Source organism: Oncorhynchus nerka, linkage group LG12 (genome assembly GCF_034236695.1).
Source record: "Oncorhynchus nerka isolate Pitt River linkage group LG12, Oner_Uvic_2.0, whole genome shotgun sequence".
In the NCBI taxonomy this organism is placed as follows: Eukaryota; Metazoa; Chordata; class Actinopteri; order Salmoniformes; family Salmonidae; genus Oncorhynchus; species Oncorhynchus nerka.
This window is the reverse complement of record NC_088407.1, coordinates 65,043,358-65,069,856: the sequence shown is the minus strand read 5'-3', so window position 1 is coordinate 65,069,856 and position 26,499 is coordinate 65,043,358. Positions and strand designations below refer to the sequence as shown.

Sequence of the window (26,499 nt, the reverse complement as noted above, 5' to 3'; positions counted from 1 at the left end):
TGCGTGACAAAACTGCACATTTTAGAGTGGCCATACGGTGCACCTGTCTAATGATCATGCTGTTTATTCAGCTTCTTGATATGCCACACCTTTCAGGTGGGTGGATTATCTTGGCAAAGGGGAAATGCTCACTAACGGGAAACAAATTAGTGCCCAACATTTCAGAGAAATAAGCTCTTTGTGCTTTCTGGGGTCTGTTATTTCCGCTCATGAAACATGGAACCAACACTTTACATGTTGCGTTTATATTTTTGTTCAGTATATATAAATATATAGCTCGCTGCAGTAGTATGTTACTGTATATATGTAATTAGAACTACCTTGATAAACTTGGAAATGTAGGAAACATGGGAATGGTGGAGAAAGGAATGGTGGGGAAAGGTTTGTCAGTGCAGTGACTTACTTTGTATTAGCAGCAAATTACAAAATGTATCCAAGATAAATGTCTTCATAAATGCTAAAGATTGCTTTTGTGACTTGGTGAATGACTGACTGATATAGGAAAATAGATATTGGGGATTAATCAAAGTTAGAATTTGATGACTACATCCACTGTCCCTGGTGAGTTCTCCTACAAGTTAGTTAAAGTTATAATTGTATCCCTTATCTCCATAGAAAGGACATATACCAGGTTTCGAAGGCATCCGCTCTGAAGCTGGGGCCGGCAGATCTGTAGGCCAGAAAAAATATGCACGAAAAGTAACCTTACAACCTATTCAATCTCTTTTGAACACTTGTGTGATGTTATTCAGTAGTCTTACTGCTTTACTTGTAACAACCTGTGATTAGTGTTTATGATGCAGTCTTGATACAATGCTGACATAACAGGTTATGGCAGTTTACAACCAACCATTTTATTGATACTACTGGGATAACTTCATTTAAGCTTGAAATGGTTTGACTGGTTTAACTTCTCACCATTTCAAGAATCTTAAATGATTACCTTCAATTGAAACAGATGCTCTATTGTTTTCATGTATCATGGAGTGGTATGGCACGCACAATGTCACACTTGCATCAACTTTGCATAATTTTATAACAGGCTGCAACTAAATGGGTGTTTCCAAGGAGCAATGCGTTTTTTCAACATTACACACAGGCACGTTTCCTATTCTCAGTAACCTACTTTTTTTGAGGGTCTGCCAATAAACAATTATTACATTGTTTTTAACTATTTGTAAACCATTATATTATTAAGGGGGTTTGTGCATTTTTAAACACCTTTTAATTGACATTTCCTGCAATCTAAAGCAAAAAAATTATATTAGGGTGTGGTGCCTGGCCTTGATAACAAATATAACAAATAAAGTAACTTATTTTTATTTATTTAATTTTTTTAGATAGTGGTGTAGTGCGAACAACGCCCCTCTTACATTATTTGGGGTGTGTGTGCGCGTGCGTGTGTGTCGACTTAATTTAATTGTTAAGAAACTATTTAATAGTGTTTATAGGCAGACCGTCAAATAAAATGTTACCATTAAGTAACCATTAATTAACTATTTCCAACAAACGACTGACACTTCAGCCTAAATATTATCCATGTGTTAGACTTATCTGATGGCCTAACTGTAACATCTTACTCCACCTTTAAACCTCCGTTCTCACAGGCAAACCACAGCATTGACTTTGACACAGGCTCGGCCCTGGTGCTAACCATCGAGAGCACGCTGATCACTGCTTGCTCCTCTGAGTCACTGGTCAGCAAGGGCCACTTCAAGAACTTCTGCATCCGCTTCGCCGAGGGCTTTGAGACGTCCTGGGACGACTGGAAGCCTGAGATCCGAGGAGACATGATAATGAACGCCTGTGAGTGATTGGACCGCGAGATGTTGACTTTTACATGCAGACTGGGATTGAAAAAAGCATGAAAATAGGATGGCTTGTCTGTATTTAGAGCTGGGCCTGGGAAAGCTGAGTTTTGAAGTTTAAGAATAAGTAGATAAAATGACATAGGGAAGGGCTTCACCCAAATATTGTGTATCGAACGGACCAATACCTTTTGATATTCCACCCTAATTAAGGTCTACTTGTGCCCTACTTCTTGCAGTGTGGTTCCCTACACTGTGCTGTTCCCCTTCTTGATGTAATTTTGTTTGTTTTGCTGTTGTAGGTGTTGTTCCTGATGGCACATATGAAGTCTGCTCCAGAACCACAGGCCAGCCGTCAGCAGGTAAGTACTGCGCTGATAATGAGCATCGACCCTTGTGTTTATTATGAAAGGGGTCCGTGTGAACATTGTCAAGCTGTTATCCAAGACACAGCACAGCTGTTTTCTACTTCTCTTTGAACAAGATCTTTGTATTGTATTGAGTGATAGATGGATTTAGTGTAGGGTAATATTCCCTCTCCCTCTACGACCCTCAGAAAGCAGCAGTGCGGGCACCTGGGCACTGAACGTGCTGTGGAAGATGTGTGGTATCGATGTCCACATGGACCCAAACATCGGCAAGCGGCTCAATGCCCTGGGCAACACGCTGACCTCGCTGACTGGCGAGGAGGACGTGGACGACATCGCTGACCTCAACTCCATCAACATGGTGGACTCTGATGAGGATGAGGCCGACACCATGTCGCCCACCATCCATATGGTCAGTCTTTCAGTCTTTGCCTAAACATGATAACCATGCTGAATATTTTTATAAATCACTTTGAACATGTGAATTGTATACTGAACAAAAATATAAACACAGCATGTAAAGCGTTAGTCCCATGTTTCATGATCTGAAATGGAAGATCCCAGACATTTTCCATACACACAAAAAGTTTATTTCTCAAATTATGCGCACACATTTCTTTACATCCCTGTTCGTGAGCATTTCTCCTTTGCCAAGATAATCCATCTACCTGATAGGTGTGGCATATCAAGAAGCTGATTAAACAGCACAAACATTACATAGGTACACCTTGTGCTGGGGACAATAAAAGGCCACTCTAAAATAAGCAGTTTTGTCACACAACACAATGCCACAGATGTTTTGAGGGAGCGTGCAATTTCCATGCTGACTGCAGGTATGTCCACCAGAGCTGTCGCCAGAGAATTGAAAGTTCATTGCACTACCATAAGCCTCATCCAACATCGTTTTATAGAATTTGTCAGTACGTCCAACCGGCCTTACAACCGCAGACCATGTGTAACCATGCCAACCCAGGACCACATCCGGCTTCTTCACCTGCACAATCATCTGAGACCAGCCACCCGGACAGATAATGAAACTATTTGCACAACCAGTTTGCACAACCAAAGAATTTTGCACAACCAAAGAATTTCTACAAAAATTGTCAGAAACCATATCAGGGATGCTCATCTACATGCTCATCGTCCTCACCGGGGTTTTGACCTGACTGCAGTTCAGTGTCGTAACCGACTTCAGTGGGCATATACTCCCCTTCGATGGCCACTGGAAAAGTGTACTCGTCAAGGATGAATCCTGGTTTCAACTGTAGCGGGCAGATGGCATACAGCTTAGTGTGAGCGAGTGGTCAACTTTCAACAGAGTTCCCAATGGTGGCGGTGGGGTTATGGTATGGACAAGCTTAAGTTACGGACAATGAACAGAATTTAATTTTATTGATGTTAATTTGAATGTACAGAGATACAGTGACGAGATCCTGAGGCCCATTGTCGCGCCATTCATCCGCCGCCATCAACTCATGTTTCAGCATGATAATGCACAGTCCCATGTCGCAAGGATTTGTACACAATTCCTGGAAGCTAAAAATGTCCCAGTTCTTCCATGCCCTGCATACTCACCAGACATGTCACCCATTGAGCATGTTTGGGATGCTCTGGATTGACGTGTTGGATAGCGTGTTCCAGTTCCTGCCATTATCCAGGAACTTCGCACAGCCATTGAAGAGGACTGGGACAACATTCCACAGGCCACAATCAACAGCCTAAAAGACTCCATGCGAATGAGATGTTGCGCTGCTTTGAGGCAAATGGTGGTCACACCAGATAGTGACTGGTTTTCTAATCCACGCCCCTACTTTTTTAAGGTACAATTACTTGACCAAAAGTATGTGGACACCTGCTTGTCAAACATCTCATTCCAAAATCATGGGCATTAATATGAAGTTGGTCCCTCCTTTGCTGCTATAATAGCCTCCACTCTTCTGGGAAGGCTTTTCACTAGATGTTGGAACATTGCTGCGGGGACATGCTTCCAGTCAGCCACAAGAACATTAGTGAGGTCATTTCTGTATGGACCTCGCTTTGTGCACGGGGGCATTGTCATGCTGAAACAGAAAATGGCCTTCTCCAAACTGTTGCCACAAAATTGTCAAGAATGTCATTGTATGCTGTAGCGTTAAGATTTCCCTTCACTGGAGCTAAGGGGCCTAGCCCGAACCATGAAAAACAGCCCCAGACCATTATTCCTCCTCCTACCAAACTTTACAATTGGCACTATACATTGGGGCAGGTAGTGTTCTCCTGACATCAGCCATACCCAGATTCGTCCGTCGGACTGCCAGATGGTGAAGCGTGATTCATCACTCCAGAGAACGCATTTCCACTGTTCCAGAGTCCAATGGCGGGGATCTTTACACCACTCCAGCCAACGCTTGGCATTGCGCATGGTGATCTTAGGCTTGTTTGCGGCTGCTCGGCCATGGAAAACCATTTCATGAAACTCCTAACTTTCCTTCCAGAAGCAGTTTGAACTCGGGAGTGAGTCTTGCAACCGAGGACAGAAGATTTGTACGCACTTCAGCACTTGCCGGTCCAGTTCTGTGAGCTTGCGTGGCCTACCACTTTGCGGCTGAGCTGTTGTTGCTCCTAGACTTTTCCACTTCACCATAAAGCACTTACAGGTGACCAGGGCAGCTCTAGCAGGACAGAAATTTGACAAACTGACTTGTTGGAAAGGTGGCATCCTATGACAGTGCCACATTGAATGTCACTGAGCTCTTCAGTAAGGCCATTCTACTGCCAATGTTTGTCTGTGGAGATTGCATGGCTGTGTACTCGATTATACTTCTGTCAGCGACATGTGTGCCTGAAATGGCCAAATCCACAAATTTGAAGGGGTGTCTACATACTTTTGTATATATAGTGTATCTGTGACCAACAGATGCATACAGTGCCTTGCGAAAGTATTCGGCCCCCTTGAACTTTGCGACCTTTTGCCACATTTCAGGCTTCAAACATAAAGATATAAAACTGTATTTTTTTATGAAGAATCAACAACAAGTGGGACACAATCATGAAGTGGAACGACATTTATTGGATATTTCAAACTTTTTTAACAAATCAAAAACTGAAAAATTGGGCGTGCAAAATTATTCAGCCCCTTTACTTTCAGTGCAGCAAACTCTCTCCAGAAGTTCAGTGAGGATCTCTGAATGATCCAATGTTGACCTAAATGACTAATGATGATAAATACAATCCACCTGTGTGTAATCAAGTCTCCATATAAATGCACCTGCACTGTGATAGTCTCAGAGGTCCGTTAAAAGCGCAGAGAGCATCATGAAAAACAAGGAACACACCAGGCAGGTCCGAGATACTGTTGTGAAGAAGTTTTAAAGCCGGATTTGGATACAAAAAGATTTCCCAAGCTTTAAACATCCCAAGGAGCACTGTGCAAGCGATAATATTGAAATGGAAGGAGTATCAGACCACTGCAAATCTACCAAGACCTGGCCGTCCCTCTAAACTTTCAGCTCATACAAGGAGAAGACTGATCAGAGATGCAGCCAAGAGGCCCATGATCACTCTGAACTGCAGAGATCTACAGCTGAGGTGGGAGACTCTGTCCATAGGACAACAATCAGTCGTATATTGCACAAATCTGGCCTTTATGGAAGAGTGGCAAGAAGAAAGCCATTTCTTAAAGATATCCATAAAAAGTGTTGTTTAAAGTTTGCCACAAGCCACCTGGGAGACACACCAAACATGTGGAAGAAGGTGCTCTGGTCAGATGAAACCAAAATTGAAATTTTTGGCAACAATGCAAAACGTTATGTTTGGCGTAAAAGCAACACAGCACATCACCCTGAACACACCATCCCCACTGTCAAACATGGTGGTGACAGCATCATGGTTTGGGCCTGCTTTTCTTCAGCAGGGACAGGGAAGATGGTTAAAATTGATGGGAAGATGGATGGAGCCAAATACAGGACCATTCTGGAAGAAAACCTGATGGAGTCTGCAAAAGACCTGAGACTGGGACGGAGATTTGTCTTCCAACAAGACAATGATCCAAAACATAAAGCAAAATCTACAATGGAATGGTTAAAAAATAAACATATCCAGGTGTTAGAATGGCCAAGTCAAAGTCCAGACCTGAATCCAATCGAGAATCTGTGGAAAGAACTGAAAACTGCTGTTCACAAATGCTCTCCATCCAACCTCACTGAGCTCGAGCTGTTTTGCAAGGAGGAATGGGAAAAAATGTCAGTCTCTCGATGTGCAAAACTGATAGAGACATACCCCAAGCAACTTACAGCTGTAATCGCAGCAAAAGGTGGCGCTACAAAGTATTAACTTAAGGGGGCTGAATAATTTTGCACACCCAATTTTTCAGTTTTGGATTTGTTAAAAAAGTTTGAAATATCCAATAAATGTCGTTCCACTTCATGATTGTGTCCCACTTGTTGTTGATTCTTCACAAAAAAATACAGTTTTATATCTTTGTTTGAAGCCTGAAATGTGGCAAAAGGTTGCAAAGTTCAAGGGGGCCGAATACTTTCGCAAGGCACTGTATCTGTATTCCAATCATGAAATCCATGGTTTAATTTTTATTTCAATTGACTGATTTGCTTATATGAACTGTAACTCCGTAAAATAGTTGGAATTGTTGCGTAAGTCTGTGTGTGTTTAATACCCTGTTAGAGTTTGCTAATACCTGTGATTCTATTGCAGTACAACCACGAGACGGTTTAAAAGACTGTTTGTGTAAGAGATTATTGTAGCTCTGTGTGTGTAAAAACCCTAAGTCTGTGTCAAAAATGTAAAAATCCACTGTGAGTGTTAAGGCTTTTCATATCTGTTCAAGCCACGTCAACCCCATCCAGCCACTGTGACAGCGCTAAAAGCTATCCAAGCTACCTAAGTCCATGCACCCAGTTGAACCTTGCCTTGGGTGTATCCTTACCGTTGCTTGCAGGGGAGCCCAGAGGGAGAGTGCAGCAGCCCAAGGCTCAGTCCCAGGCTCACGTTCAGGAAGCGGCTAGTAAACAGCATCCTGGGCCTGAAAAGCCCCAGTGTCCAGAGCGTCTCGGTACCAGCCGACTACCTAAGCGACTATTCTCCTCCCCAGTCCAGAGGGAACAGGGCCAGGGCTCCCAGACCCATATCCTGGGGATGTGTATGTACTGCCCAACCCTCTAGTCTCCTATCTTCTGGGCCCCACAATCACGTTTAGGGTGGCATTAAGACTCTATCGTCCATGTTTCAAGCTGCAGAATAGATTTCAATTGCTAAGTTACACCATGAAATGTGGTAATCTGAGGGCAAACAAAATTCTATCACTTAGCAATTGACTTCCATGGGGTTTAAGCACTTTTGGTTCCCTTGTCACCTGGTTACACATGTTGTGATTACTTCCTTTTCTGAGAATTGGGTCATCAATTGGTCTCAAGGATTATGGTGATGGTGACTTCCATTTTGTGTATTTCTCTGCTGTTTATGTGTGTGTATAACTTGATTATTGGTGTGAGTATAAAATGTGGATTAGGTGGTGAGCTATGTAACTTTGGTGTAATAATTCATGCTTGGTTTAATACTTTTTTTGTGGCGTAATACAATAACCCAGGTTGGTGGAGGTGTAATCTAATTCGGGTTATTTAATGTTGGTAATCTAGGTTATATAAATAACCAAACATTCTGTGGTGTAATATGTGAATTACAGGGTGTTATTTGTCCTCTATACTCCACAGGAGACCATAGACCTCAGGCGGCAGACGGCAGTGGGCAACCAGATCTTGGATCCCAGAAGGGGGAAGTTAAACAAAAGAATAGTGGACATCAGAGAGCTGAACGAGCAGGCCAAAGTCATTGATGACCTCAAGTAAGAGTTCTTCCTGTCAAATGCGATTATAACCTCATGTTGTATATTTTATCACCTAAAACAAGGATCTATCATGTTTCCCTTCCCCACCCTTCAACAGGAAACTGGGAGCAAGTGAAGGCACAATCAACCAGGAGATCCAGCGCTACCAGCAGCTGGAGTCTGTGGCCGTCAACGACATCAGGAGAGACGTGCGCAAGAAATTACGACGCTCCAGCATGAGGGTGAGACAACGCATTTAATACCACCCTTTATTCAACTGGCATTTTCCGGTCTAAAATGTAAAATGTCATTAACCTGAGCTGTAATGGAAAGGACACCATGACTGATGAGCCCTGATCATTGCTTTTCTACCAGGCTGCGTCTCTGAAGGACAAGTGGGGTCTGGGATACAAACCCAGCTATAACCGTTCCAAGAGCATCTCTACAGCAGCAGGGAGGCCTCCACTCAAAAGGATTGAACGCCAAAGGTACTGGAAGAGGAATCCTCGCTTGCAGACGGAACCTAGCAGTCGTGGGGTCAATCAGGAATTCAGCAAGTGAATTGAATTTCCAATGGGTTTGATTGTTATTATTCTTATTTCCCTTTCAGTTCCAGAATAGGAGACGTTGATGACTTACCGGACATCAGAGTTGATGCGTCCTCCCCAGGACCGAGAGTCACCTTCAACATCCAGGACATGGTAGTGTATTGAAATAGTCCACAATAGTCTTCATGGTAGCTATTACCATGTAGACCCTGAGATAGGGCTGTAAACAATTGAATTCTCCAAGATGGCAGTTGTACAGCAGCTGAAGAGAACTGGAGATGTGCATCCCTGAGTTATGGCATCATTTCATCTTCCATGTCCTTGTTTGTTTATCACTATGACAGGCCTCTTGACTGTGTGTTTAAACATTGTGGAAACGCTCTATGTCAGCGGAAGCTAAGTATTAGCTTTTTCGCTTGCTTGTAGCTTGAGGGAGAGTTAAGTGTGCCTTTTTTGAGCGCAAAATCCCATCCTGAACATGCCATACTTTCATTTTCTGGATGGATTCCATTGTTCTCTTTCTGTTCAATTGAAGATTAATAATCAGGACTCTACAAACCGACCGGTCAGTCCAGGAGAAGTCTTCAAGGTATTTGTAAAACCCCCAAAAAACTATCCCGAACAAATGAAAATCCCAAAATAACCAGTTTTTTTTTTCTCCTCTCTTCTAATAAATTGGTTAAAACTGAAAACGTGGACATTCCAAACAGGATGGTGAGATATAGGCTAGAACTATCAATCAATGCTTGATTGTCATATCTTGGTTTGAGTCATTCCTTGCCATAGATGAGCTAGTCAAGTGCACTCTAGTTAATCATTTTATGCATTCAAATACAACTCTAATTGCAATATGGTGAGTAGGGAATAATATGCTCGGAATAACAAGGCTTTCAACCAGCCGTTGCCTCTGGTTATGTGTTACAAAGAAAACGATTTATTCACTGCATTGCTACGTCATTGACAATATTTTGCTGCTACGTAGATATGGATAGGCTATGCATGTGCATTGTAGTATACATGCATAGTATGCTATGCATGTAGGTACTAAGTGGTTAAAATTATATTTGAGTATTACAATTGATTCACACCTTCCCATCCTGTTATGGAATTCCATGTTCCATGTTATGGAATTCTTAATCAACTTCCTTCAACCACAGATGTATTTTCCTAAGCACAGCAGCTATGCATGGCCAACTTCAAAACCTTAGGTTGTATAGTTTGAGCCTAAAACTGTAAACCCTTAGGTTGGCCAACCTCAGAATAAGTGTGCATCAAAGCCATGACTAGAGGTGACATTGAGTTTTCTTTCTTTCTTAGTTGGTGGTTGTTTATGACTAATACTCTCTTTTGTGAGGGCTTTTAATGTTTTCTGTTTTGGGAGTTTGTCAGTTTCATCCACTGTCCTGGAACCAGATGTTGTCCTGCAGCTTCTTTCTATACTACCCAGGTGTCTTCATCCTAACATCCTCTTCATCCTCTTTATCTCCCACCCTGTATCTCTCTCCTATGTCCTCTCCCAGAGCATTGCATGATCTCTGAGCCTCCTGTGGGGGGAAAAAAGCTTAATGCACATAGCAACCTATATTACAGGACATTGTATCCTCTAGTAATATATATTATATCTAGCAATAGTCATGACATTGTGTGTGTGTGTGTGTGTATGTGTGTGTGTGTGTGTGTGTGTGTGTGTGTGTGTGTGTCAAATGTTTGGACACGCCTACTCATTCCAGGGTTTCTTTATTTTTTACTATTTTCTACAGAATAATAGTGAAGACATGAAATACTATGAAATAACACATGGAATTATGTAGTAACCAAAAAAGTGTATATTTGAGGTTCTTCAAAGTAGCCACCCTTTGCCTTGATGACAGCTTTGCACACACTTTGCATTCTCTCAACCAGCTTCATGAGGTAGTCACCTGGAATGCATTTCAATTAACAGGTGTGCCTTGTTAAAAGTTCATTTGTGGAATTTCTTTCCTTCCCAATGCATTTGAGCCAATCAGTTGTGTTGTGACAAGGCAGGGTGGTATACCGAAGATAGCCCTATTTGGTAAAATACCAAGTCCATATTATGGCAAAAACAGCTCAAATAAGCAAAGAGAAATGACAGTCCATCATTACTTTAAGACATGAAGGTCAGTCAATCTGGAAAATTTCAAGAACTTTGAAAGTGTCTTCAGTCACAAAAACCATCAAGCGCTATGAAGAAACTGGCTCTCATGAGGACCACCACAGGAAAGGAAGACCCAGAGTTAAGTTCATTAGAGTTAACTGCACCTGAGATTGCAGCCCAAATAAATGCTTCAGAGTTCAAGTAACAGACGCATCTCAACATCAACTGTTCAGAGGAGACTGCGTGAATCAGGCCTTCATGGTTGAATTAATGCAAAGAACCACTACAAAAGGACACCAATAATAAGAAGAAACTTGCTTGTGCCAAGAATCACAGGCAATGGACATTAGACCGGTGGAAATCTGTCCCTTTGTCTGAGGTCAAATTTGAGTTTTTTGGTTCCAACCGTCTTGTCTTTGTGAAACGCAGAGTAGGTGAACGGATGATCTCCGCATGTGTGATTCCCACCGTGAAGCATGGAGGAGGAGGTTTGGAGGTGCTTTGCTGTTGACACTGTCAGTGATTTTAATTTCAAATTCAAGGCACACTTAACCAGCATGGCTACCACAGCATTCTGCAATGATACTTCATCCCTCCTGATTTGCACTTAGTGGGACTATCATTTGCTTTTCAACAGGACAATGACCCAAAACACACCTCCAGGTATATTGATTTGTTTAACACTTTTTTGGTTACTACATGAGTCCATATGTGTTATTTCCTAGTTTTGATGTCTTCACTATTATTCTACAATGTAGAAAATAGCCAAAATAAAGAAAAACCCTTGAATGAGTATGTGTGTCCAAACTTTTGACTGGTACTGTATGTATATATGCTAAGTTAGAGTAGATGTCAGTCACACACATTGGTTATGACAATTTTCTATCCACAATCGTGATAAATGAATTGGTACTACACGTGCATACAGTTCCTTTGAGCAGGATGCTATCTGCTACAGAGTTTATATCACTAAACATGTTTGATCTTTTCTAATTGAGAGAGTCTAACTGTCCCCCTCTCAACACCTCCCATCTGTCCTCTGCTGAAGTTTCCGGAGGAGACAGAAATGGATCTGTTGTCTATCACCATTGATGAGCGACTCCATCCTCATCTTCATCACCTTCATGATTTCCCATCCATTAGCGAAGGGCCCCACTCAGTGTTCAGTGCCCCTGCCACCCCTGCTGTCTTTTCACCTGGCATTCCCTTCCAGCACGACGACATGCGCCGCGATGAGCTCTCCTCCTCTTCCTCAGAGGATTCCGACAAGGAGGAAGAGTTTGACCGCGAGAGGCCTTCCTGCTACTTCAGGAGGCCTGTGTGAGTCCGCTCTCATTACTGTTTATTTGGCCTGTTTCTTGGACCCTGATTAAGCCTACTCTTGGACTAAAAAACATGCTCAATGGAGAATAATAATTCAAACTATTTATTATTTTATTCCTCCTGTTTTTGTGCCTGCTGATGACCCTGCTTTCCTTTCTGTGTCACAGCCAACCACCACACAGGAAGCCATCTGGCTTCGCCGCCGTCAGCCAGCTGTTCAGCGAGCGCTGGCCCAGCACGCCCACCAACCGCAGCCTCATGAGCTCGGTCACCGAGAGGAACATCGACTTTGAGCTGGACGTGCGCGTGGAGATTGACAGCGGCAAGTGTGTCCTGCACCCCACTACCCAGCAGCCGGAGAACGAGGATGTCTCCTTCAGAAGGTACGGCACCTGAACCCTAGGGATCTTCTAACTATTTTGATATATAGAGAGACCTATGCCTTATTATAATCTAGGCAAGTTATAAAGCATTATAGCTGCAGGCTATAAGTAAAGTGTTACCAAAGTTTCTTTGTCAAAGAATGCTATGTAACCAAAGTGTTCCTACTCCTCCTGTACTGTAGGAGTTGTGACCGCAGCTCCAGGAGTCTGGACCAGGAATCTCCACCCAAGAAGAAGAAGCTCCAGCCCACCTATACCTCCACCACCCAGCTCCTGGCCGGGAAGAAGGTGCCCTCCTCTCTGCAGACCAAATCCAGTGACCTGGAGACTACTGTCTTTTACATTCCGGGAGTAGATGTCAAGGTCGGTTATTTTGCTTTCAGGCCATTACTGTTTTGTTTCCCTCTAGCTATGGAATGGTGTAAATAATGAGTTTAAACGATGACACATCAATCGGATGCATTAAATGGTAGGATCTATATTGCCGTTGATGACCTAAGAGTTCAACTATTCTGATGCAAAACCATTTTTCAATTTCCTCCAACCCCAGTTGCACTACAACTCCAAGACCATAAAGACCGAGTCGCCTGATGCCTCACGCGGATCCTCCCTCCCCCGCACCCTCTCCAAAGAGTCCAAGCTGTATGGTATGAATGATAGCGGCCCTCACAACCCTCCCAATGCTGGCCAAAGCAAGACTAACTCGCTCCTTCCTCCCCCATCCCCACCTCTACCATCAGGTACTGAGAGCTCTCATCATTACCTGCATGCCCTTTCGCCTTCTGTGTTGACCTGCAGTAGAGCGCCACGTCTCCATCGTGCCCATAGACATCCTTAATCAAACCACCCATTAAAATCTAATGCATGCTCAATCTGTCTTGTCCAAGGCTTTGATCTGTGAATGTTGTGTTGGAATGTTTTAAGATCCGGTTTGATTTCATTCTGTTTTAAACACTTAGTGGGTGGATGGATAGACTCAGAGTGGCTGTTTTTCTAAACGCTGTTGCAAAGATATTCTCCAGTGGCAAGAAAAAGTATGTGAACCCTTTGGAATTACCTGGATTTCTGTGTAAATTGGTCATCAAATTTGATCTAATCTTCAGCTAAGTCACAACAATAGACAAACGTAGTGTGCTTAAACTAATAACACACAAATTATTTTATTTTTCTTGTCTACATTGAATACATAGTTTAAACATTCACAGTGTAGCTTGGGGAAAGTATGTGAACCCCTAGGCTAATGACTTCTCAAAGCTAATTGGACTCAGCAGTCGGCTAACCTGGACTCCAATCAATGAGACGTGATGTGAACCATGCCTCGAACAAAAGAGATCTCAGAAGACTTAAGAATTGTTGACTTGCATAAAGCTGAAAAGGGTTACAAAAGTATCTCTAAAAGTCTTGATGTTCATCAGTCCACGGTAAGACAAATTGTCTATAAATGGAAAAAGTTCAGTACTGTTGCTACTCTCCCTAGGAGTGGCTGTCCTGCAAAGATGACTGCAAGAGCACAGTGCAAAATGCTCAATGAGGTTAATCTCTAATCCTAGAGTGTCAGCTAAAGACTTACAGAAAAAAGTCACAGCACACTAACATCAAAACATCATCCCAGCTGTAAAGTAAGGTGGAGGGAGCATCATGGTTTGGGCTGCTTTACTGCCTCAGGGCCTGGACAGCTTGCTATTATCAACAGAAAAATGAATTCCCAAGTTTATCGAGACATTTTCCAGGAGGATGTTAGGCTATCTGTCCTCCAATTGAAGCTCAACAGAAGTTGGGTGATGCAACAGGACAATGACTCAAAACACAGAAGTAAATCAACAACAGAATGGCTTCAACAGAAGAAAATACTCCTTCTGGAGTGGCCCAGTCAGAGTTCTGACCTCAACCCAATTTGAGATGTTGTGGCATGACCTCGAGAGCAGTTCACACCAGACATCCCAAGAATATTGCTAAACTGAAACAGTTTTGTAAAGAGGAATGATCCAAAATTCTCCCTGACCGTTTTGCAGGTCTGATCCGCAACTACAGAAATGTTTGGTTGAGGTTACTGCTGCCAATTGAGGGTCAACCAGTTATTAAATCCAAGGGTTCGCATACTTTTTCCACCCTGCACTGTGAATGTTTACACGGTGTGTTCAATAAAGACATGAAAACGTATAATTGTTTTTTATTAGTTTAAGCAGACTATGTTTGTATATTGTTGTGACCTAGATGAAGATCAGATCTAATTTTATGACCAATTTATGCAGAAATCCAGGTATTTCCAAAGGGTTCACATACTTTTTCTTGACACTGTAACATGTAGACCCAAAAAGTAAATGAAAGCACAAGATCTTATTTCTTACCTTTTTTTGTTTCATTTCCTTGGGAGCGAAAAACATTTGTTAAATCTGTCCCAATATCTGTTTCACTTTGTGTTTTCACTCTCTTACCAATGTTGGTGGGTGTAGGCCTTGTATATGTGACCCTGTCCAAACTCTGATCATGTCTCCCCTGCAGCCAAAGGCAAGGGCAGTGGTGGGGTGAAGACAGCCAAGCTGTATGCCTGGGTGGCCCTCCAGACCCTCCCAGAAGAGATGGTCATAAGCCCTTGTCTTCTGGACTTCCTGGAGAAAGCCTTGGAGACCATTCCCATCACACCGGTGGAAAGGAACTATACTGGTATGTAGGGCCATTCCATTGCAAATAGATCACCTGTTCACCTCACCTCTTTGGATTTTAATTGTGCAAAAAATCCATACATTTTTGCTGGACCTAAAACATCAACAACTTACAAAACCGTTGCTCAAAGCTGACCCCTTTTTGTCTCTGTGTGTCTCAGATTTGAACTCCCAGGAGGAGGACTTAGGCCAGTTTGATCCAGTGGAGCCCCTGGAGGACTCCACCACATCCCTGGTGTCCTCATCCACCTCTGCCTACTCCTCCTTTCCTGTGGACGTGGTGGTTTATGTCAGAGTACAGGTAACCTACCTCTGTCTGCCCGCCTTACTGTGGCCCCCATAGCTCAGTTATTGTAACTCTGTTCTCCATTGTACAATATGAGTATGTTTTGCTGTAGTAATGTCCAATCCCTGAGACACCACACTCAAAGTAATGACGTTTTCAAATTCTATTCTAACCTGACTCAATGTCTCTAGCCCTCTCAGATCCGCTTCAGCTGCTTGCCCATGTCCAGAGTGGAGTGTATGCTGAAACTGCCATCTCTAGACCTGGTATTCTCCTCTAATCGCGGTGAACTGGAGATCCCATCCAGCACCCAACCTACCGACGGCCTAAATACACCCTCCTCCACCCCCCTGAGCCAACACATCCTCAAACCACCCCCTGGCAAAGGAGGTATAGATAGCAACACTCCAAAGCACCTGTAAAGCAACTTCTAGGTGTGTGAGTGGATTAATTTTGTTTTCTAAGCCCATCTGGTCCATAATAAAAACCTCTTTGATCTAATCTCCAGGTCCCTCTCCATCTCTCGGTAGCCCTCTGGGCCGGACCCATCACAGCAGCAGCCAGTCAGACCTCACCGCCCCCCCCAGCAACTCCTCAGGGCTCAGCTTCACTGCCTGCATGTCAGACTTCTCCCTCTACGTGTTCCACCCTTACGGGGCAGGGAAACAGAAATCTGCTGTCACAGGGCAGGCACCAGGCCCAGGACCTCTAGGTATGGAAAAGTGTAGTGGAAAGTTTCTCAACTTTAACATTTCTCATGTATATTCTAATATTCTATAGCAATTTGAATGTTTTTTTTTCGGAGTGGATGGTCGGGTGCCGGAACATTGACCTGAAACTAAGCCCATTTCATTCCTTTATAACATTGAGACACAATCACATTTCCTTATTTATTCATGGTAATACTTGGGAACAGATTTTTTTTTAATGAAACTTATTCTTAACTGAATTCCTGGTGATTTTTATTATTTATTTACCTAAAAAATATACACAGTGCCCTCAAAGTATTCACACTTCTTGACTTTTTCCACATTTTGTTGTTACAGCCTAAATTTAAAATTAATCAAATTGAGATTTTGTGTCACTGGCCTACACACAATACCAAAGAATACCAAAGAATTTCAAAGTGGAATTATGTTTTTAGAATCTTTTACAAATTCAATTTAAAACAGAAAACCACTCTTGTCTTGAGTCAATAAGTATTGAATCCCTTTGTTATGGCAAGCATAAATAACTTCAGGAGTAAAAATGTGCTTAACAAGTAACATGATAAGTTACACTCTGTGTAAGTTACTCACTCTGTGTGCAATAATAGTGTTTAACGTGCTTTTTGACTACAGCATCTATGTACCACACATACAATTATCTGTAAGGTCCCTCAGTCAAGCAGTGACTTTCAAACACATTCAACCACAAAGACCAGGGAGGTTTTCCAATGATTTGCAAAGGAGGGAACTTATTCGTAGGTTTAAAAATAAATAAATAAAAATATATTAAATATCCCTTTGAGCATGGTGAAGTTATTAATTACTCTTTGGATGGTGTATCAATACAGACAGTCACTACAAAGATACAGGCATCCTTCCTAACTCCGTTGCCGGAGAGGAAGGAAACCGCTCAGGGATTTCACCATGAAGCCAGTGGCGGCTTTAAAACAGTTAGTTGAAAGGCTGTGATGGGAGAAAATTGAGGATGGATCAACAACATTGTAGTTACTCTACAATACTAACCTAAATGACAGAGTGAAAAGAAGGAAGCATGTACAGAATTAAAAAATTCCAAAACATTCATCCTGTTTGTGTTAAAGTAAAACAAAACTGCAAAACAAAAACATTTTAATAAATGTTATGTCCTGTGTACAAACTCTTATGTTTGGGGCCAATCCAACATAACACATTACTGAGTGCCAGTCTTCATATTTTCAAGCATGGTGGTGGCTGCATCGTGTTATAGGTATGCTTGTCATTGGCAAGGACTAGGGAGTTTAAGATAAAAAGAAACAGAATAGATCTAAGCTCAAGCAAAATCCTAGAGGAAAACCTGGTTCAGTCTGCTTTCCAACAGACACTGGGAGCCAAATTCACCCATAACCCAAGGCCAAATATATATTGGAGTTGCTTACCAAGATGACATTGACTTTTCCTGTGGCCTAGTTACATTTTTGACTTAAATCGTCTTGAAAATCAATGGCAAGACTTGAAAATGGCTGTCTAGCAAGGATCAACAACCAACTTGACAGAGCTGGAAGAATACATTTGAAAAAATAATTAGCAAATATTGTACAATCCAAGTGAGCAAAGCTCTTTAGAGACTCGCCCAGACGTATGTCGCCACCAAAGGTGATTCTAACATGTATTGACTCAGTGGAGAGAATGAGATATTTCTGTATTTCTTTTTCAATAAATTATCCACACTTTGGTGTGATGATGGGTGAGAACTTTTTTTTTTATTCAGGCTATAACACAACAAATGTGGAATAAGTCCAGGAATATGAATACTTTCTGAAGACACTGTAATTAGCATCATAAATTCCCCATATAAATCTGTCAGTTTAAACTAGAGATATCTATATTTGTTTTGTATTGGATACGGGTGTCTCAATCCACCGCATCCGCCGATGTTGCACTTCCGCATCTGTGGTGACAGCTAGAGCAGTGTTTGTCAGATCATGAGACATCCCAAAAATCGGTCTTCTCAAAATCGTCTGTAGCGTCTGAACAGTTTGGCTAACTATTATGGAATCTATGGAAAGATGAGACTATCACGAACACAATAGTTAATTTTGCTGTACGACCCCCACAAACATCTTGGGACTTGTCTGACGTAGGTACAGTCGGCTGCCTTATCCCCTGTTCTATAGCCTATGTTTAGTACTGTGCATTATATTGCAGTGAAGTCTACCAACTACGCTGTACAGCATGCCTCATAGTGATAGTGTACTATACAGCAGGCTTGTTCAGTCTTCCATCAGTTCAATGTGTAGCATTAAAACAGCGCTATGAAGTGTCGCCTCATAGCTGTTCTTTCCTTTAAGGTACAGTGGATGAAGAGCCGTCCTCTGTGACTGGGAGGAAGGATTCCCTCAGCATCAACCTGGAGTTCGTCAAGGTCAGCCTGTCCAGAATGAGACGCACCGGAGGACCAACCTTTATCGAGAGTTTTATACCTGGCAAGGGGGGCAAGATGGACACCACCCTCATCAATATCTCAGGTGCCTTGGAACGGGGTTAATGGTTGGACACTGTCTAACCTGAGCTCAATCTTTGGTCTTCAAAATGGGAATGTCATGTATATCTTGACAATGAAGCTGATCCATTTTGACATTTCAATTCCCCTGCCAAGATGGTTGAATCCACAGACACTGGTATTCCTGGCCAACTTTGAATGTTTTCTCTCTCTTAGCTGTGTGTGACATCGGCTCTGCCTCCTTCAAGTATGACATGCGGAGGCTGAGTGAAATCCTGGCCTTCCCCAGAGCCTGGTACCGCCGCAGCATCGCCCGACGCCTCTTCCTAGGAGACCAGACCATCAACATGCCAACAGGTAGAAACACAACTCCTCGATAGGCCTTTGCGCCCTGTGAGTGTAATTTTCCTTGTGTAATAAATTATCAACATTTTTACTTCTGACTGGGTTTATTTCCTAGTTACTCTGTTTTCTCTCACTCTCCGACTCTGTTAATGTCAGTCCCTTTAAAACCTTAGGGATGTTTTCCCCAAACCTGTGTTGGTTTCAGAACATGCCCTTTACCTGAACCTGCTTCTCTCCTCCAGCCTCGGGTCCAGCCACCCCAGACTCTGTAGAGAACATGGCCCAACACCTGTCACCAGAGTCCAGCCGTAAAGCCTACTGGAGGACCTGGGACGGTAGCACTGGGCAGCACATTCCCCAGTCCCCCAACGTGTTCTCAGACCACTCCACTGGGAGCAACATGTCCCCCGGGGGCCTGTCCTCCCACCTCAAATCCCCGGCCCCTGGACGCACCAGGAGTGTCTCTGATTCCTCTGCCCCCAGAAGAGGTACCAACTCAAAAATGAGTGCTCAGCATCATCAAGGAACACTATCTAATTAAAACTGTGTTAATGTTGTTTATTTTAGCTTAGTATGGAGATTGTTTTCACAAGCTAGACTTAAAATGCAGTTAGAATGATGAATGAATACTTTATCCCTCATTAAGACTGGGAATAACTTTGTCCGTAATAACTTTGCCCGCAAAACACCAATCTCAACGTCAACACTGAAGAGGCGACTCCGGAATGCTGCCCTTCTAGGCAGAGATCCTCTGTCCAGTGTCTGTGTTCTTTTGCACATCTTAATATTTTATTTTTATTGGCCAGTCTGAGATATGTTTTTTTCTTTGCAAATCTGCCGAGAAGGCCAGCATCCTGGAGTCGCCTCTTCACTGTTGACGTTGAGACTGGTGTTTTGTGGTTACTATTTAATGAAGCTGCCAGTTGAGGACTTGAGGCGTCTGTTTCTCAAACTAGACACTCTAATGTACTTGTCCTCTTGCTCAGTTGTGCACTGGGGCCTCCCACTCTTCTTTCTATTCTGGTTAGAGACAGTTTGCGCTGTTCTTATGAAGGGAGTAGTACACAGCGTTGTATGAGATCTTCAGTTTCTTGGCAATTTCTCGCATGGAATAGCCTTCATTTCTCAGAACAAGAATAGACTGACTAGTTTCAGAAGAAAGTCCTTTGTTTCTGGCCATTTTGAGCCAGTAATCGAACCCACAAATGTTGATGCTCCAGATACTCAACTAGTCCAAATAAGGCCAGTTGTATTACTTATTTAAACGGTACAACAGTTTTCAGCTGTGCTAACATAATTGCAAAAGGGTTTCTGATCAATTTGATATTTTAATGTTTTAAAAAAAAAAAAGGCTTTTCTTTCGAAAACAAGGACATTTCTAAGTGACCACAAACTTTTGAACGGTAATGTATTTCCCTCCCATGCAGATTCTGTGACCAAGACGTCCACGCCATCGTTCAATAAGAGCGGCAAGGCAGCCGGCCCCCAGGGGACCCCGTGGGAGACACTAGTGGTGTTCGCCATCAACCTGAAGCAGCTCAACGTTCAGATGAACATGAGCAATGTCATGGGCAACAACACGTATGTGTTCCTTTTACCCCTCCCACTCAACACACTATACTCTACACACTAGGAGCCAGTTTCCCAGACACAGATTTAAGTCTATTCCTTATAATTCATATCAGCATATGACTTGATGTCTATATCTGACTACCTATAAAAACATAACACAATCTGACATATAACCCTTACCAAAGCTATGATTCTAAACATTGAAATATTTCTGTTGAAACAAACCATGCCTCATAGAAAGCAGATGTTGATTATTCATGAGGAGGTGGGTGAAACTAACTTTTCCCCCTTTGCTCTTGTTTACCTCTAGTTGGACCACCAGTGGGCTGAAGAGTCAGGGTCGTCTGTCAGTGGGTAGTAACAGAGACAGAGAAATCAGCATGTCCGTGGGTCTGGGCCGCTCCAAACTGGACTCTAAAGGCGGCGTGGTTGGGGGCAATATAGATGTCAACACCCTGGAGATGGTCTGTAAGTACAGGGATGGGGAATCATGTATTATGCCACTGGCATGTACTGTTTTTGTGCGATTCCTAAATACATTGTTATGGATGTCAAAGATTGAACTCTGGCCTCGGGTCTTGGTGTTTTTAAATGATAAATGCATCCACCTCTAACTTAAATATCCCTGTCAAACGAGTAGAACTTGAAATCCCTCTGCCCATCTTAACAACACATGTTTGTTGAAGCCCACATCTCGGAGCACCCCAACCAGCAGCCCAGCCATAACATCCAGATCACCATGGGTTCCACGGAGGCCCGTGTGGACTACATGGGCTCCAGCATCCTCATGGGCGTCTTCAGCAACGCAGACCTGAAGCTTAAGGATGAGTGGAAGGTCAACCTGTGCACTGTGGAGACAAGCCTATCAGAGAAAAGGTAAATAAGCTAGCCGAGCCTACCAGAGAAAATGTATAGCTATAACCCCCCTGGAAGCTACATTCTTGTATGTTCTCATTCTCTCTCATTTGTGGCCCCTTTCTCCCTCTGTCCCTTCCCCCTCTTCTCTTTCTCATGATTTTTTCCTCTTTTTTTACCTCTCTTTCTACCTATCCCTCCCTCTCTCCAGTAAGATATTTGTCCAAGGGGACTTGAAGTGGGATATCTTCCAGGTGATCATCTCGCGCTCCACTACCCCCGACCTCATCAAGATTGGGATGAAGTTGCAGGAGTTTTTCACCCAGCAGTTTGACACAAGCAAACGAGCATTGTCCACATGGGGTCCAGTCCCCTACCTGCCCCCCAAGGCGCCGGTCATCAACATTGAGAAAGGTGCTGCAGAGCTGTGTAAGTATCCATTATGACTGGGTTCCCGGGTTCATCAAATAAATGGACTGGTTTCGATCTAAATGCTCATCTACTCTTTCCGTCCCTTTCCCCCTCTATTGTCATTGCACCTTCCGGATCTCTCCCTTCCTCTCTCCTAGACATGGATGCGGCCCACCATCGACACTGGCCTGGAGTTCTGAAGGTGATCGCCGGGTGCCACATCTCCCTCTTCCAGATGCCTCTTCCAGAAGACGCAGTGCAACTGGGTGGCTCCATTAGTCTCCATGGCAACCACATGACCCTGGCCTGCTTCCATGGGCCCAACTTCCGCTCCAAGTCCTGGGCCTTATTCCACCTGGAAGAGCCCAACATAGCTTTTTTGACTGAGGCTCAGAAGATATTGGAGGACGGTAAGGCTTTCAAGAGACTGAGAGGAGGGATGGGGAATTTGGATTTATTTGGGTAAAAAAAACTATATAACAATATGTACAGTGTCTTCCCAGAGGATAGGACTTAAGTGTTTTAATTGATACTTTTGTTTCCAAAGTGGTCCTCAATGGTAAAAATAAATCAAACATCTAATGATCGAAAACTAAAAAGAATTATGAACAACCACATTACATTCATATAGGCATACAAACAAAGTGGCACATCAGTTGCCCTAAATACCTCTAACCTCAACCTATTTTCTATCCAATCAGGCTCCACTGATGAGTCCACCTACATCGTGCAGACGTTGGCTTTTAATCTGGGTCACAACACTATGGAAACCAAACCCTGCGGGGCGCTAGAGAGCCCCATGGCCACCATCACCAAAATCACCCGTCGCAGGCACGAAAACCCGCCTCACGGAGTAGCCACGGTCAAAGAGTGGTTCAACTACGTAACTGCCATGAGGAATGAGGGTAAAGGGTACTAAATACTACCAATGTCAAATTCAAGGTCTATTGTTTCCTTTGACCCAATGTTATTCAAGACCTCTGCCTCATTCTAATGTATCCTGTTCCCCAGAACTGAACCTCTTGCGCAACGTACACGCCAACAACCCAGAGAGCGGGGCGGCTGCCAAGAGTTCAAGCCTGCTCAGCAGCTTCAGCGGCTCTTCCAGCTACAACCACGAGACAGAGACAATCTTCGCCCTTCCCAGGATGCAGCTGAATTTCAGCTCCAAAAACTTTCAGGATCCTGAGGAACCCTCCTTGACTGGTAGGCTCAGTTGAGTTATACACAGAGTGTACAAAACATTGAGTTGCACCACCCCCTTGCCCTCAGAACAGCCTAAATTCATCAGGGCATTGAGTCTACAAGGTGTCGAAAGAGTTCCACAGGGATGCTGGCCAATGTTGATGCCAATGCTTCCCACAGTAGTTGTGTAAAGTTGGCTGGATATCCTTTGGGTGGTGGCCTATTCATGATACACACAGTAAACTGTTGAGTGTAAAACCCAGCATCGTTGCAGTCCTTCACACACTCAAACCGGTGTGCCTGGCACCTACTACCATACCCTCTTCAAAGGCACTTAACCCATAAGAGTCTATGTCGGGGGGGGGGGGGGGTCTACTAAGCTATATGGAATTGTTTTAAGAAGATCATCCCAAGGATCATTTAGCTATTTGATTTTGAATTTTAATACCCCTTGAAAATTATGTTAGGCTTTTATTAGCCCATATTGAATAACAGATTCACTGCATGGAACAACAGTCCCCAAAATATCTAAAGGAAGTTTGTTCTGAAGTGTCTGACCTATATCTGAGAGACACTACATGACCAAAAGTATGTGTGGACACCTGCTCATCGTACATCACGTTCCAAAATAATCGGAATTAATAATGAGTTGGTCCCCTATTTGCTACTATAACAGCCTCTACTCTTTTGGGAAGGCTTTCAACTAGATGTTGGAACATTGCTGCGGAGACTTGCTTCCATTCAGCCACAAGCATTAGTGAGGTTGGGCACTAATGTTGGGCGATTAGGCCTGGCTCGCAGTCAGCATTCCAATTCATCCCAAACGTGTTCGATTGTCATGCTGAAACAGGAAAGGGCCTTCCCCAAACTGTTGCCACAAAGTTGGAAGTAAAGAATTGTCTAGAATGTTATTGTATGCTGTAGTGTTAAGATTTTCCTTCACTGGAACTAAGGGGCTGAGCCCGAACCATGAAGAACATCCCCAGACCATTATTCCTCCTCCACCAGACTTTACAATTGGCACTATGCATTGGGGCAGGTAGCGTTCTCCTGGCATCCACCAAACCCAGATTCATCTGTCAGACTGCCAAATGGTGAAGCGAGATTCATCACTCCAGAGAACGCATTTCCACTGCTCCAGAGTTTAATGGCAGTGAGCTTTACACCACACCAGCTGAACCTTTGCATTGTGCATGGTGATCTTAGGCTTGTGTACAACTGCTCCTGACAAACAATAGTTGTGCTGACATTGCTTCCAGAGGCAGTTTGGAACTCGTTAGTGAGTGTTTCAACCGAGGACAGCACCCGGCGGTCCAGTTCTGTGAGCTTGTGTGGCCTACCGCTGAGCCGTTGTTGCTCCTTGACGTTTCCACTTCCCAAAAAATAACAGCACTTACAGTTGACCGGGCAGTTCTAGCAGGGCAGAAATTTTTGTTGGAAAGGTGGTATCCTATGACGGCGACACATAGAAAGTCACTGAGCACTTCAGTAAGGCCATTCTGCTGTCAATGTTTCTCTATGGAGATTGCATGGCTGTGTGCTCAATTTTATACACATGTCAGCAACCAGTGTGGCTGATATTGCAGAATCCACAAATTTGAAGGTGTCCACATACGTTTGTGTGTGTGTGTGTATATGTATATATACAGTGCCTTGCGAAAGTATTCGGCCCCCTTGAACTTTGCGATCTTTTGCCACATTTCAGGCTTCAAACATAAAGATATAAAACTGTATTTTTTTGTGAAGAATCAACAACAAGTGGGACACAATCATGAAGTGGAACGACATTTATTGGATATTTCAAACTTTTAAGAAATCAAAAACTGAAAAATTGGGCGTGCAAAATTATTCAGCCCCCTTAAGTTAATACTTTGTAGCGCCACCTTTTGCTGCGATTACAGCTGTAAGTTGCTTGGGGTATGTCTCTATCAGTTTTGCACATCGAGAGACTGACATTTTTTCCCATTCCTCCTTGCAAAACAGCTCGAGCTCAGTGAGGTTGGATGGAGAGCATTTGTGAACAGCAGTTTTCAGTTCTTTCCACAGATTCTCGATTGGATTCAGGTCTGGACTTTGACTTGGCCATTCTAACACCTGGATATGTTTATTTTTTAACCATTCCATTGTAGATTTTGCTTTATGTTTTGGATCATTGTCTTGTTGGAAGACAAATCTCCGTCCCAGTCTCAGGTCTTTTGCAGACTCCATCAGGTTTTCTTCCAGAATGGTCCTGTATTTGGCTCCATCCATCTTCCCATCAATTTTAACCATCTTCCCTGTCCCTGCTGAAGAAAAGCAGGCCCAAACCATGATGCTGTCACCACCATGTTTGACAGTGGGGATGGTGTGTTCAGGGTGATGTGCTGTGTTGCTTTTACGCCAAACATAACGTTTTGCATTGTTGCCAAAAAGTTCAATTTTGGTTTCATCTGACCAGAGCACCTTCTTCCACATGTTTGGTGTGTCTCCCAGGTGGCTTGTGACAAACTTTAAACAACACTTTTTATGGATATCTTTAAGAAATGGCTTTCTTCTTGCCACTCTTCCATAAAGGCCAGATTTGTGCAATATACGACTGATTGTTGTCCCCCACCTCAGCTGTAGATCTCTGCAGTTCATCCAGAGTGATCATGGGCCTCTTGGCTGCATCTCTGATCAGTCTTCTCCTTGTATGAGCTGAAAGTTTAGAGGGACGGCCAGGTCTTGGTAGATTTGCAGTGGTCTGATACTCCTTCCATTTCAATATTATTGCTTGCACAGTGCTCCTTGGGATGTGTAAAGCTTGGGAAATATCCACAGTATCTCGGACCTGCCTGGTGTGTTCCTTGTTCTTCATGATGCTCTCTGCGCTTTTAACGGACCTCTGAGACTATCACAGTGCAGGTGCATTTATACGGAGACTTGATTACACACAGGTGGATTGTATTTATCATCATTAGTCATTTAGGTCAACATTGGATCATTCAGAGATCCTCACTGAACTTCTGGAGAGAGTTTGCTGCACTGAAAGTAAAGGGGCTAAATAATTTTGCACGCCCAATTTTTCAGTTTTGGATTTGTTAAAAAAGTTTGAAATATCCAATAAATGTCGTTCCACTTCATGATTGTGTCCCACTTGTTGTTGATTCTTCACAAAAAAATACAGTTTTATATCTTTATGTTTGAAGCCTGAAATGTGGCAAAAGGTCAAGGGGGCCGAATACTTTCGCAAGGCACTGTATATATATATATATATATATAGATATATATCTATCTTTGTTGGAAAGCAAGGTAACGACACTATTGTTTCCCGTCCGTTTCAGACTCCAACAGTAAGCCTAAGGTGGAGTGCAGCCTGGTGACTGAATTCACCGACCACATCTGTGTCACCATGGACGCAGAGCTCATCATGTTCCTGCATGACCTGGTCTCTGCCTACCTGAAGGAGAAAGAGAAGGGTGAGAGTACCTGAAATGTCAACAGCAGCAGCACACTACATTGCGCAACCTAGAACAATTAACTGTACTTTAGATTAGATAAATAGTACTGAACTTTATATAGACAATAAGAGCAACAAAGGTACAACTAAAATAGAATTTCAGTTGAAGGTGCTGTTCGATTTCGGAACTAGTAGTCAAAAGAAAGGAGAACCA

General features: G+C 43.1%; 1 protein-coding gene across 1 annotated transcript in view; it reads left to right on the top strand.

Moving 5' to 3' along the window:
* Nucleotides 1–26,499, top strand: part of LOC115138604 (bridge-like lipid transfer protein family member 1) — a 96,381-nt gene that overhangs the window by 68,411 nt on the left and 1,471 nt on the right. Inside the window, 29 exon segments of the mRNA XM_065025740.1 lie at nucleotides 616–699; nucleotides 1,608–1,806; nucleotides 2,111–2,170; nucleotides 2,365–2,588; nucleotides 7,110–7,310; nucleotides 7,882–8,012; nucleotides 8,113–8,236; nucleotides 8,370–8,482; nucleotides 8,605–8,695; nucleotides 9,078–9,131; nucleotides 11,707–11,978; nucleotides 12,149–12,364; nucleotides 12,547–12,727; nucleotides 12,915–13,104; nucleotides 14,867–15,028; nucleotides 15,189–15,328; nucleotides 15,505–15,703; nucleotides 15,822–16,025; nucleotides 18,348–18,524; nucleotides 18,716–18,856; nucleotides 19,087–19,332; nucleotides 20,272–20,425; nucleotides 20,727–20,884; nucleotides 21,103–21,292; nucleotides 21,483–21,700; nucleotides 21,841–22,092; nucleotides 22,384–22,587; nucleotides 22,694–22,888; nucleotides 26,170–26,304. Of these exon segments, the coding sequence (XP_064881812.1) occupies nucleotides 616–699; nucleotides 1,608–1,806; nucleotides 2,111–2,170; nucleotides 2,365–2,588; nucleotides 7,110–7,310; nucleotides 7,882–8,012; nucleotides 8,113–8,236; nucleotides 8,370–8,482; nucleotides 8,605–8,695; nucleotides 9,078–9,131; nucleotides 11,707–11,978; nucleotides 12,149–12,364; nucleotides 12,547–12,727; nucleotides 12,915–13,104; nucleotides 14,867–15,028; nucleotides 15,189–15,328; nucleotides 15,505–15,703; nucleotides 15,822–16,025; nucleotides 18,348–18,524; nucleotides 18,716–18,856; nucleotides 19,087–19,332; nucleotides 20,272–20,425; nucleotides 20,727–20,884; nucleotides 21,103–21,292; nucleotides 21,483–21,700; nucleotides 21,841–22,092; nucleotides 22,384–22,587; nucleotides 22,694–22,888; nucleotides 26,170–26,304 (4,915 nt within the window).